Here is a 14267-nt window from a genome sequence, read left to right as displayed (position 1 = left end):
AAAGCCTGAACTCCAGAGGAAGGAAAAACCCACAAAAAAAACCCACAAAACACTACCTCCTATGCAGCTGTATCCCTCAGCATTTTGCTAGTCATTCTCTGGCCAAAGTCACAATAAAACAAAAAAACAAGCAAAATAAAAATTACTAAATTCCATCTGAACACAAAAAAACCCACCTTTTTTACTGTGAGGGCAGTCAAATACTGGCACAGATACCCAGAGAGGTAATAAAGATTCTGTCCTCAGAGATAGTCACAACCCAACTGGACACGGCCCACAGATATACTCACAACCCAACCTGCTCTGCCTGACCCTGCTTGCACAGCAGGGTTGAACTACATGATCTCAGGAGGTCCCTGTCAACTTCAACCATTCTGCGATTCTTTGATTATACCCAGAAAACTACAAATTGAGTATTAAAAGACAGTATATTAAAATGCTTTACTTCTGACTGAACAAAACCACGGTTGAACCAGTATTTGGCTGAAAAAAATAGACAAAACCCCCACATAGATGTCTGAAAAGGAGACTTCAGTTTCAATAACTAGATATTTTACCACACAGTAAGAACCAAGTTATTTGTTTATTTCTGCATATTTGCAAGAAAATTAGTAGGAAAGATAATTGGAAGTTGGCACAAGGTACATTTCAGTCACTTTAAGGGGTTGTCTTCTCTTAACTGCATTCTTCCAGAGGCCAAAGAGGGAGAAGGAGCTATTAGTGCCCTTCTGTAACAGTCAAAATACACAGACACTGGACCAGCAGCACATCCACAGATTCCTCAGAAATACCCTGAGTTTCCAATTCCATACCAGCAAAAGCAGATGGGAGATGTCCCACACGAGGCCCCTGCCATGCGCAGGGGTCAACCTCTCAACCTCCGCCTCTAACCCTCACCATGACAAAGGTCTCACCTTCTGAGCCTGCCAGGTAGGAACATAAGCTAAGAAAGTCCTCCTCATCTTAAACCAAAGAAATGTCACCACAAGGCCTTTCAGCAATAAGCTTTCTGTCAGGGCCTGTTCTACCAAAAGAAATGCTGTGGCAGTTGAGCCTCAAGGTGCCGGCGGGAGTGGGCAGGGACTCCCCGGTGGCCCTGGCAGGGCGGGCGGCAGCGGCCTGCAGGCCCCAGGAGCAGCAGCACGGGAGCAGCCAGCCAGGCCCGCGGCACTGCCAGGCGGCTGAGGTGACAGGCCTGGCTGGCAGAGGCCTCTCAGCTTCACTGCTTTTCACAGAGCAGCACAACTGCACCGACCCCACCTTTCTGGATGACCCAGGAGAAGGACACCGACTCCCGCTATGAGCGCCAAGCAGTTCTGAGAGGTCCAGGCTGGCTCCCTAGGCCGTCTGACCAAAAAGAGCAACTCCCAGATGTAAACTCTGGACTGTTATCCTGAGCCTTCAAACTGACATGCATGCGTTTCATTTTAGTGCTAATTGACCAAGATTCATCAGTACTTCAAAGTTACTAGTATTAACTGAAAGACCTGAGGCCCATGCCCAGTAAGGCTAAACCTTCACACACAGTACTTAAGCATTAAGTGTAGATAAACATAAAAAGTGTTTTCCCCAGGGACCTGGCAGACGACCTCCTACAGCATTAGTGACAGCTTTAGTCTCTACATCAACATTAAAAATCCCAAGTAACAGAATTCACAGGTATTTTCTTCAGAGACTTGTGCAAATCAAAAGATTTTACACATAATCATCCTATGAAGTTAAAACACAAAATTTGAACTGAACTATCAAATTAAGAAGAAATAAGCGGATGACATCAACAGAGCAAACCAAATAAAATTCTTGGTTTCATGCTTCATTCTTAAGGAAAAACAAACAAACAGTATTCCCAATGCTGCGGGTATCAAAACCACAACAAATGCCATAGGTAACAAAACCAACAAATAAGAATTCATAAATATCTTGCAGTTTACTTTGTGTCTGAAGACCAAACAAAGAGCAGGTGTATTCAGTCTTGAAAATATACCTATACTGTAAATTAAGTGCCTAACATACCAAATACATGGCATCAAATCTTACCGAGTAACTTCTAACTTCTGATGAAGAAGAAATTCTGTATGATGTTTTTTAAAATCAGGTCCTTTATTTCACAAAGGGTTTTTTAAGAACCTTCTAAAAAGTCTACATAGCTTCCCGAAGCTATAAACCTTAGTACTGGCAAAAACACCATTTCTCTCAAACGTTGAATGTTCCAGTGCATATTTTTAATGTTTGAGAATTATTACTATGTCATCTTTTATCCATTAACTATCAAAGAAGAATTGAGATGTAACTACCATACAGAACGTGCAAAGTGTATTTTTAGAACTTCAGACACTGTCACCGGATGCACAGGGATGAAACAAAACAAGCATACATTACAAAATGTACTTGCAAGAAGATGAAACACTTTCTGTAAAAAAATTTGAACTAGGAAAGAACCATGGTTATTTTTATTAATTTTTAACTTTTGTATAAAACACATCTTCAAGATACAGACATGTTTTTGCTATGTTTGATCTTATAGCTACCTCAACTCTCTAAGCCTGTATTCCCATCTCGATAACAATCAATCATCTTGGAAAAGTAGGGAAAAAAAAAAATGCCTACTGATCACTCTGAAAAGCCCAGTCTCCTAAAAGCGTTACCTTTTAACAGCCCTGATGTTATACTAGCCCTTCGTTAAATACTGCAGGCATAGTTTTTGGTATACCTTTGCTATATTTTTCCTATTTAATAATTAGATTTAAGAACATGAGAATTCCATACAAGTTAATAATTTAAAAATCATAGCAGTTCTGAATAACACTTTATTTATTCTTCTCATCTTTCCACATTTCAACTTACCTCAGATCCTGGAGAAATCTGACTTCGGCCTGGCTGATTCTGATGGAGACCAGCATCTCTCTCTGGCACAGAATCTACTGCATTGTCATCATGTTGTGATTCAACCATTTCCATGGTCATCTGTCTAAAAGTAAGTACATACACACCTAAATAATTCAGTACAGGGAAGTATATCAGGCATCTAGGGAGAAAAGAGTAATTCCAAGCTATTTTATATTTGGAGCTGACAACTAACAGCTAACAGAAAATAAACAGATTTCTCTCAAAACTATCAGGTTAACTGAAGTCCCTTCTTCCGTTTCCCCATATTAACATATTAATTCATACAGCCAGGAGCTCTAAAACAAGTACTTTGGAAAGCTGCAAGGATGAACAGTTCTGGAAATGGTTCTCGGGGGAGAGACATGCACACAGTCTGGGGGGAGAGACATGCACAGAGTCTGGGGTTCCCATGCAGTGTTGACAACGGGGCTGGGAGGGCAGCCCTCCAGAGCAGCCCACCAGCACTGCCCACAGCAGGTCCCTCATGCCTCACGTCTCCCACCAGACAAGGCTCAAGTTGACCAGCAGGCACAAGCTGCTACAGCCCTCTCAAACCTTCTGAGATACTGACTCCCAGATGGGATCTACACTTGAATGATCTGTAAACTACTCACAGCTCAAGACCCACAATGATTCTTCTTGTTTTGCAGGTTTCAAAGTAGGGTAAGTTTCACAGAAGAATAAGCATCTCCCTGATGCTCATTTTAAACTACGGGTTTAAACTCCGTAGAGTTCCAAATATATCTGCTATATAAAAATGCAGTTACCTGACAGTTGCTTTTACATATCTCTTGGCACATTTATTCATAACAGAAGGTGTGTGTTTTAAAAGAAGAGCTTAGTTCTCTTTGGCTCCCCTTCTCCTACCAAACCCTGCACTGAAGGTGCAACACCGAACAGGTGATGTCACAAACTTTGCCATGGAAACAGGACAGTTTACAAACAGAAGAGAGACAGGATAGGGTCAGGCAGGATGCCCTGGGTGTATGCTCCCCTCTACAACTTCCACAAGGAATTGAGGCAACAAAAGGAAGGCATGATATAGTTACTGTAACTAGGGGATGGCAAACCCATCTGAACTCAAAGTTCAACTACTTTAACTGGCTGATAGTTACTGCTGTTTCTTCCCAGGTCTTGTACTGAGAGATGGAAGAGATAGGAAAGGAAGTCTGCTACACACCTGACTCGAAAGCTCCTGAATTTAGTCCCACATGTTAAAAGTTAACTACGTTAAATCAAATTAAATGTAAACCCAACTCCTTTTGAGGCACTGTTTTGCAGAATATTCCACAACCTTTGTGGACAATAAATTATTAGAAAAAAAAAAAAAAAAAATCAGTCTTTTTGCCTAGAATAAAGGCATGAAAATATGGAAAAGAATCCAGCCAAATGATGCAGAGAAGCATATTTCTAGCTTATATTCCTCCAACAGTATACTACTGACCAAACTTAAGAGTACTACAGCTAGTGGTAGCCAAGCTGTACACAGCTCAAGATCTAATGGATTAATATTAGTATTTCTGCTAACAGAAGTTACATACTCTGTGCCAGTATCAATTCAGATTAGATTCATAAAGACACATTTTACACCTAAAATCTTTCCACATTCCTGTCTTGTAAGTTACAACTAATTACCTTTTTCTCTAGATACAATCTAATTAAAGATCTACTGAAATCCCCTGAAGTTGAGCAACTCTGGGGAGAATTTCACCAAGCTTTCCACCATAATTTTCCATAACAAGATACTTATTAAATAATTCTGGTTTAATATATGCATTCAACATAATATTAGTAGTAGGATTAAATAATACTAAGGGAAAAAAAAGGTTCCTTCTTAGTAAATTAAGACCATCCATAGAACCTCGAACATGAAATTTCTATCTGGTTCATGTAAGAATGTTTCCATAAGCTTCAGAATAGCTCACACACCAAGATTAAATAATGCATAGGTACTGGCAACATATTCATTGCTATCTCTTGCTAAAGATGGGAATATAGTCAGAATTAATTCACTTTATACAGGCCCTGAAGTATTTTCTTATCCAAAGCCATCTGTCACAGACAACCTACTGCTGGAAAAAAACCCAAGTACTTTTATTCCCACTGAATGCAGTCCACAGAAATTTTACCTGGAAAGAGCCATTCTTCATGTTATAAAAAATAGGGCTTAGTTTCTAAATTTTAGCTTAATTCCTCACTGATTGCAGAACACTATAAAAAAATTCTTTACTTTTACTGCTTTGCTTTTCAGGATTTTTCCCCCAAAGCCTTTTCATCTGCTGTGCTCCAGTAACTGAATTAACAAATGGCTATGAAAAGAGCATCAGCACAGCAGAAAATCTACAAAAAGTTATTCCTAGTACTTTACAACACACAGTACAGAGAAAGAACTGTATTTTTAGATTATCGACGTTAAATTAGAAAATCAACAGCAAGTATTATACACGCCAGTGAAACGACAAATATAATTAAGAATTGACATACATAAAAAACTCAAGAATTTAAATAGATTTTTCCATCTATAATGGTGTATATTCTGACTCAACACAAATGATTACTTATTTTAAATTTTTAGCAAAGTGGAGTAAAATCTGAAAAATTATATACTACTTTTAATCAGCTTTTTTTTTTTTTGACTGACATAAAATGCAACTGTCACCCTATAACACAGCAAAATACTATTTCTAGATAAGCTAAAATCCCTTTTTTTTTTGGCAACCTGTTAATTCTTCTATGTTTGTAAACAGAGATGACTAAAAATGCTGTCCAGGTACAAAGACCTAGCTATAGCCTATAAAACAAACAAACAAACAAAAAATAAAAAAGGGCATAAGTAAATTTAAAAGATACACTAGTTATCTTGGCATAAATCTTCAATGAGAAAGATGTCTAAAGACAAAATGTAGCACATTAGTATCATAATTCAGACATGTTACAAGATTATAAATCTTCAGTAGACATAATCATAGGGGATTAGTGAACTTGCAGGTGAAGGTCAGTTGCAGTCATTTGAGCTCACAGGATGAGAAGTGGTACAGCTACACAGGACCACATCACTTCATGTGGGCTTGTGCACAGCTCAAGACCACACACACTAAGAAACTCCCTAAGTTCAGAGTCCGGTCCAGGTTATCACCGTCTTTAGTCCACTCTCATAAACTCTCAGATTCCTATAACCAGTTGTACAGGCTTTGTATTTCCTGTGTTACATTGTGTGTCATTTTACCACTAATACATCAAACTGTTAATAAACATACAGAATAAATACAGAGCAAGCTCATAACTATGTTTTTTTCTGAAACATTAGTAATATGGACCGCAGTAAGAAAGTCAGAAACTACCAACATAAGCAGTTTCCAAATGTATAACAATCACCCTACACTGTAAGCAAATTCTAACATATGTATTGCTTTTAAGTTTTAAAGTTAAGAAATAAGAAAAATCTTTTGCCAAGCACTTAAAATCCTTTATAAAAGTGTATCAGTAGTGGTACACATCACACTTGGAAGTTTACATTACCTTCCTCCTATTTCAAAGGAAAACCAAGCAAACAGTTTTAAAATATATGGTATTAGGTCCTGTTTAAAATTATATGTTTTTCTTTATTGTATGATTAATTATATCAAGCTTTAGTCTTATATTCAATATTAATACATTCATTTCTTACATTTTACATCTTGGTTTCTTACCATCACTGAGCAGTAATTTTAAACATTGGTCAGGATTTTTAAATTTACAAACACGTTATACCCCTCCTCTCCCATAAAAAGGAGGCAAAAAATGGCTTTCCATAATGTAGGCAAAGATAGCTGGTTCTTCCTACAAAATAGGAAAGAAATCTTCAGGATCTGGCAGGTAGTTTAACTGTTAACTAGCTAGTACCATTTCAATATATTAGCACGTTTACTGCAGTCACTGAGACTAAGCACAGTAGGTCAGTAGCAGGCAAACACTGCACATCAAAAGCTTCTTCAGCTGATAGCATTGTCCTGATGGGACAGTGCTGACAGACAGCATCAGCTAACAGAAAACGCTGCTCAGGTGACCTAGAAAATTTGAAGTAATTTACAGCTACAGGTGTGAACCTTTTATATTTTTTTCCATAGGTAAAAGGTAAAGGATAGCATCCCTATCAAGATGTGTTCTTGTGTAATAAAGAGCACAAAAAAGTCCTTTTGCTCCCACCCAATACTGCTGGTTTACAATTACATCACTGAATATTAATATAAAGATTTCTCTGTTGGTAGAACTAAACTGCATAAGCAAACTGCTACAATAATATGTATAACTGGAAATGTGTGACTGCCTAATTAAATACCCAGAGACATTTTAAAATCAACATCTTTATTTCAACAATAATTTATACATCAGAGACTGTTTACAACAGTGGCTTATTACAAATGAAATTGCAAGGGGCTAAGAAATAGGTTTCAGCCCTTGCTCCAAATCTGTTTGAAGGCTTTTATTCATAGGGAAGTTATTAGAAAGCAAGAATATGAATTTGCAAATACCTATTTCATGTTTATTGATGACCCCACGGTGAGTGTGGAAACCCTCAGAATGCACTAGTTTCAGAGGAGCATTGTGTTTTCAAGTATGAAGTCTATAATCTGTTTTATCACCCTGCTTAGTGAAGCACACCAGCTGGCAAGGCCATCACAGCATTCAGCCAGGTAAAATGAGTGACAGTGCAACAGACCAGAATCTGACAGTATAATCCTTGTTAAGTTTTCAGTATCAGCGGAATACAAAATTTCTTGTGTCTCTTAAACTCTGTGTCTTTCTTCCCCATCCTTCCTTGAAAATCTTAACAAAACCCTCAAAAAAAAAAAAAAAAAAAAAAAGTAAAACCCCAACCTGCCATTACTGTAAGCACAAGCATGCTACCTGCCACTGCCTCTGCCACCTCAATAATGCGGACAAGACAGTGCTGTCCGCTGTGAAGAAGACACATGGTCCCCGTTTAGAAGAGTCATCCGTCCAGACCCTCGGCAGGTTAAGAGGATCGTTTGTCAGCACTTGTGGAACCGTTTAACTGCTACAAAACATGCTGCTCCACTCGGTCCCAAACAAGATGCTAACACATAAGTGGTGGATGCAAACAAACCCCTCAAACTTTAAGCAAGATCTAGGACTCACGAAGCCCACCGTGATCCTCTCCCACCCGTTTTCCTATCTCACCTCGGAAAACCCTACGGGCAAGGACGCAATCCGGCCTACCGGATCGCAGGGAAAAGACACCAGGCACCCCCCGACATGGCGTGGAGTGTCCCCCCTCCGCCAGGACAGCCCGTCGGCAGCCGAGGCCGCACCCCGGGGGCCCCCCGGACCTGCCGTCCCGGGGCCCTCTGACTACAGCGGACAGGCACGCCGCCCCGTCCCCCCGCCTCGCCGGAGCCGCGGGAAGGCGAAGGCAGCCGGTCTCCCTCTCAAGCCTCGCTCCGGAGGAAGGGCCCGAGCCGCAGCTTGACCGTGCCCGGCGGACACCTCGGCTCTCGGGCGGTAACGGAGCAAGCGGCCGAATCCCCCCCCCGCTACCCCCCGCCCCTTCCCGAGCTTGCGGAAACGCATCTGGGCCGCCCGGCAGAGCCGTGGCGGCCGAGCGAAGCAGGCAGGCCCTAAGCGGGGCGCGCTCCCGGCCGCCGGCGGGGCCGCGCCCCCGCCCATCCCCTGCGCGCTCCCGGCGGCAGGGGCCGCGCCGAGCAGCACAGCGCCCCCCGCCCCGCGCCGCCAGGCCCGGCCGCTGCCCGCTGCGCTCCCCCGCTCCGGGCCCGCAGGGGGTCGGGCTGCGCGCACACGTGTCCCCGCCCCCTCCCGCACTCACCCGCCGCCCCGTACGTGCTGCCCCCGTCACAGGGGGTGGGGGGGGGGGATTGGGCCGGGCGTAGCCGCGCGTCGATCTCACGTCAGCGCTGATGCAGCCGCGCCGCCGCGGGGGCGCTGAGGAAATGGCGTCTGCGGCGACTCCCAGCCCCAGCGGCCGCGGAAGGGGGAGGAGCCGGGGTTTAGGCGGCGCCGCCGATTGGCTACGGTGCGTTCAACGCCTGGCGCGCTGGCCAACCGCCGCCGCGGGGCTGCCGGCAGCGCCTCTCATTGGCCGAGCGAGCTTTTTGGGGTTGGGGGGGGGGTGGGGGGTGTGGGCTTTGCCGCTGCCGGCGTGGCGGGCGCCTCACGCCGGCGGTGCGGGACCGGGCAGGGCAGCAGCCGCGGCTGCTTCGGCTCGGGCCGTGGTGGGGTGGCCCCGCGCCCCTCACGGGGCTTGCGATAGCAGGGGCGCGGTGCCGGTCGGGCCTCGGTGCCGGTCGGGCTCCGCTGATAAGGGTGGCGGGCTGGGCCGCGCTGTCCCTGGGCAGAGCGGCCTCCCCGCAGAGCCCCGCCGCGGCGGGGCGGGCGCGTTTCCCGAGCAGCCCCCCGCGAGGCGGCCGCCGCACAAACCGCCGGTTGTCCCCTTGGCGGTGCCGCCGTGGGGAGGTAGAAGGAAACTTGCTGAGGGGCCGGCGGGCAGCCGGCGGCGAGGCCGCCCTGCCGAGCTAATGCCGACAGCTCGTCTTTAAGTTCTTCTGTTTGCTGAAAGCACATCCCTTCCATCGGTTATTCCTAATATTGTGTGGTTTTTTTCCTTTCGAAGTATAGCATCGCGTTTTGTATTCGGCTAAATAAATCAGAAACTGCCAAGACAATCCACCGGACCTACGTGCGTGTTTCCCCACCCTGCCACAGGATACGTTCAAATGTCATGAGTCATGTTTGGTTTGTACCGTATGTTTGAGCATTTCTCGTTCCAGGAAGTATAAGGTCCATATTCTCAGTTTTAGTAATACTGAAACGCCACAAACTCTTGGACCCTAAACTCTGTTACTCTGTGTTTTGATGTTTTATGTCTTACTGCTGTTCAGTATTTTACAAAGTAATGTCAGAAGGGATTATACTACAGCATATGTTAAATTACACGTCTATACATTGCTTATTCTGAAGTTATGTATTTAGTGATTTATACATATTTTGGGGTTGTTGGGTTTTCTTTTTGTCTTGTTTTGTTATGCTGTTGTTTTCTGGGTTTTTTTTTAATGTGTTTTTTTGGGGGTTTGGTTTGTTTGGTTTTTTTTGTTTGTTTTTTGTTGTTTTTTTTTTTTTTTTTCTGTGTGAAACAGTTCAGTAGTGTTCTAAATAAGAATGAAAAACCGAAGTTAATTTCACATGACTCATTGCGATTGAAGAATTGGAGGATGTGTGTGTCAGGATTGGTAATATGTCTGTACAGGTCAAATATTCAGTTTTATTCATGGAATGAAGAGAACCTAGGTATTGATTTCCTGTGTTTAAAAAAAAAAAAAAAAACAAAACAAAAACAAACCAACAAATAACTGACTTTGTGAAAGATTAATTAGATTTATTTGCAAAGTTTTTTGACTTTAAGCATTTGTTTGTTAATTTACCTCACAAAAGTTACTTAACGCAGCTATTTAAAATCACAATCTAGTGCAAAGAATACAATGTTTTTAATGTCCCTATTGCTTATGCAAGTTCTTAGTTTTCATCCTACATTTCCTTTGTTGAAATATTGAACAACACCCCCTTCCTGTTTTGAGTTCTGTTTCCCTCCTTTTGTTTGTTGCATATATTTTATGTGTCTGTTCAGGGGTTTAAATAGGAGTTTCTCTTCCCGTGATTAATAACCTTCTGGTTTGACTGCTAACCCATTAGGTACAATATTGTTATGCCCATTCATCAAAAGATGTACTTTACTAGAAAATCTCTGGTCAATTGAAAATATTTGATAGAATACTAAGATAATCAAATGAGCTGGCAAGTGTAAAACAACTGAGAATAACTCTGCTGAAGACTTTGGAAGAAATCCTATCTTTGCTTAGTATATTTAAAAAGCCAAAAGTAGCTGTTGTGATACTAGTAACACCTTAAAAATATTTTTGAAGGTAGAAGTCTGATTACAAACAGCAAATTTCAAATGAGTGTGTTAAGTAACAGAAACCACTGGAGTTATTTATAAACAAGCTGAGAATTTCCATGGAATTCTTACTGTTTGGATTTAGAAAAGCAGTTGTTTTCTATTAGTTTTCAGTTACGTCATAAGCAGCTTTGAAATATTTAACCAATAATTTATTAGTATTTATACCTCTTCTCTCTGATAATTTAATGAAGTGTATCAGAGGAGCGAGTGAACTGCCCAAGCGATTTAGTCCTTGGTGATATAAAGATGACTAACCAGCTTCAGCTCTTGATATGGCTTACTGAAGCTGGTGGGCTGGAAGAGAAAGGCAATGAAGAGGAAGTGTTGCATACTGACTGTGGCAGGGTTAAGGTACTGTAGTTGTTAGCCGAGGCCAAAACGGCCTTTACTACAAAAGTATGTCACTTTAACTAAAATGGTTCTAATTAAATTGGTATCCATCCCTGAGATGAACCAATTTAATTTCAGATGCAAAGACCAAAATCAATCCATACGAAGACTGAATGGGTCGGGACTCTTTATGATTATTAAAATTTATATATGATGATTCTAAACATGAATTTGAAATCCAGGCACTTTGCTGCCGTAAAAATGACTACCTGGGTCATCTTTTCTCTCCGACCTGAAATGTCCAACCCCATTCTATGTCCTGCAGATTCAAGGTAGTATCAACAATTCAGTAACAGTTACTTTTAAGTTTTTTGGCTTTGGTGGGCAAGGCCAGAAGTTCTGTAAAGAGAAGGCAGAAGTTTAACTGAAAGAGCAATGTCAATTTAAGCAGCCCCCAGTTGCCTCAGGGATCTCATTCCCACCTGCTTTGTTACACTGATACAACTGCTTGGCTGAGCCCTGTCCGCGGAAGTAATTCGCATTAGATAAAATATATTGAGAAAGAAAGTTTCTTTCAACCTGGGTCAATTCTTAAATCTGGTGCGCTGTGCCATGAGACAGAGAGGGGTCCTACCTCAGCCGAGGCGGGGTAATATACAAGCAAGGACTTGGAGCAACTTCAGTTGGCACTGACACCAAAAAAGCCATGATGCCCTCTGCAGAGAATGTAAATACTTCACTGAATATTACATCAGTATGAATGCCATCTATGTAATCTTCAGACAACTGATTTTACGTACTGGTCCTTCACAGCTGTCATTTAAATGGATCTTTTAAGGAATAGGGTTATAAGAACTTGGTACATTTTGGTTATAATCTTATGAAACACTATATAGGCTTCTTGTAAAAAAAAGTGCATCGATTGACGTGGTGTAAGCAAAGACAGAAAAGGGCATATGTTGTTTATATTGTTTGCAAATTTTAACTAAAATTCAGACATTTGAAGATAGTATGGGTTAGACTGACAGAAAAAGAGTGTAATTTAATTTGAAATAATACTGTTATTTAATATTTTTTTCTCTGATTATGCACTATAGAAATGATCCCAGTATTGCCATCCTGACTGATGATATTTAAACATTTGTTCTGTGATTTTTTTTTTTCATCCTAGAGCCATTTGGTGTGTTACATATATCTCTTTTCAGCCCATGCCATACCTACATATCCTAAACATTTAGGAATGATGAATTATAACGTTTAGGTTAAAGAGAAACCTTCATTCAAATTATGTCTGAAATGCCCTAAATGTTATTTATATAAAGAAAATTATATCTTATAGGTAGTTTATTATGCCAGCAATAATTTCCACTGAATGCTTAGCTAAAAGATGTCCAGTAAATGTAGTCACACATAACACTTAATGAGGCTTTTTTAATAGTGTTCTGTTTTTCTTCCCTTACGTAGACTGATATTTGATGTCTACATGTTTGTCTCCTTAAAGATTGCATGTTTGTAACTATTGTCATAGGTCATATATTAATTCATTATCAGGTATCTGAACCTAGAAGAGATTGAATTACTGTAAAATAATTGTACCACAGATCTCTTCGTGGACCACTCAAATTTTAGCTGGTCATTAAAAAGCCCTACCTTTACTCTTTCATTGCATCTAGAGGAATAGAAGGACAAGTGCAGAATTTGTAGAGTGGTCACAGGAAAGTGCAGTCAACAAACAGCCACTGTTTTCACAACTTGTTTTGTAAGTGTGATGAAAGTCAGAAGTAACCAATACCCTCATGCTGCAACAGAATCCTGATCAGTCTGAAACAGAGAACAGATTAGGCAAGAAGTACACTGTAATGAGTATAAAATATAAAATACTGTAATGAATATAAAAGGCTGATCATTTATTTTACCTATTTTTTTATAAACTGCTAACGATGCGAGAAATATATGCATTTCCCTTGGCTTACAAATAGAAACACAAATGGCACACCCGTAAGGAGGCAAATATTGAACAATACTGTAAAAGGTAAAATCTTTGTAAATTGTTTTTTCTTTTTTCCCAAACACATATAGTTTTTTTAAAAATGTTACGCATCTGTAGGATTGTAAGTATTTAATTATGCTTCCTTTCCTAAACTACATTAAGATGGAAGTAAGACTGAGTGACTGTATGAGTAGTATAAGAGCAAAATGCTGATACTTTTATTTTCCCTTACTGCCCATCACTGGAACCTCTGAAAATTGATACTGCCTAAATTAGTGCTGTGCTACAGTGCCGCCTTGACTTTTGTGGGTTGCAGAAGCCAGAAGTGCAGGAAGGAATAGGCTTGAGGAATCCCAGGTATGGCTTCGTGAGAAGACTGGGCTAACAGCTGTGAGGCTTTCATTACCTCAGCTGGCTCAACACTGCCTTGCATCATGTAAATAACAGGGGTTCTTTATATGGAAGGCTTGGATGTTATTACTGTTGAAGCGAGTATCAAGTACTAATCTACTTGCATTTTTAAAAGTATCTTTACTTTTTATTTTCTTGGGTTTGTAATGATTTGATTTTGGATAATAACTTGCAGTAATGCTACAATATTTTACACACCAAAGCACAGATGTACAGTCTGAAATAAAATATTTCAATGTGGTTGGTTTGTGGTTTGGTTTTGGGTTTTTTTTGTGGTTTTTTTTGTTTTTTTTTTTTTTTTTTTTAAAAAAAAACCACTTTTTTAGGATTTGTAATCAGAAATGTAATTTTATAAATACTAAACAGGAATCACCAATTATATACTGCTATCTCTTATGTCCTGTGTTTTGAAAAGAGGGGTACCTACTGATGCACCAAAACATGCCAAAGTAAACCAGAGTACACTAGCAGCTAAACTGTGGTCACATTATTAACCACAGCTTGAACAACAACACAAACAACTAAAATGATTTGTGAATGAGTAGTTAGATAGTTGGTGTGGAATTTATAAGAAAAGCTTTATGAGAAGAGTTGACGTGATTCACAGTGCCTGTTTTCTCATCTGCCATTCCTAGTTCGGGTCTCCAGCATTGTTGTCTCCCTGCATGCTGGAGCGAGAAT

At 40.9% G+C, this 14267-nt stretch overlaps 1 protein-coding gene across 4 annotated transcripts in view; it reads right to left on the bottom strand.

Annotated features, from left to right (window-relative positions):
- The window catches only part of CREM (cAMP responsive element modulator), a 33055-nt gene extending 24151 nt beyond the window's left edge, over positions 1–8904 (bottom strand). For 3 of the 4 annotated variants that reach the window (XM_032982643.2, XM_032982645.2, XM_032982647.2), the window contains exons 1-2: positions 8711–8898; positions 2845–2968 (exon numbers count right to left, since the gene is read on the bottom strand). In XM_032982643.2, the coding sequence (XP_032838534.1) occupies positions 2845–2964 (120 nt within the window). In that variant the 5' untranslated portion in view covers positions 2965–2968; positions 8711–8898. Of the gene's footprint in view, positions 1–2844; positions 2969–8710 lie in introns of all 4 variants that reach the window. The other variant, XM_032982646.2, reaches the window with a different exon arrangement.
- Positions 8905–14267: the final 5363 nt, after the last annotated feature.

This window comes from Tyto alba, unplaced genomic scaffold (assembly GCF_018691265.1).
Source record: "Tyto alba isolate M040663 unplaced genomic scaffold, T.alba_DEE_v4.0 Super-Scaffold_38, whole genome shotgun sequence".
Taxonomy (NCBI): domain Eukaryota; kingdom Metazoa; phylum Chordata; class Aves; order Strigiformes; family Tytonidae; genus Tyto; species Tyto alba.
Note: the sequence above shows the minus strand (reverse complement) of the source record. Positions and strands in the feature narration are given on the sequence as shown.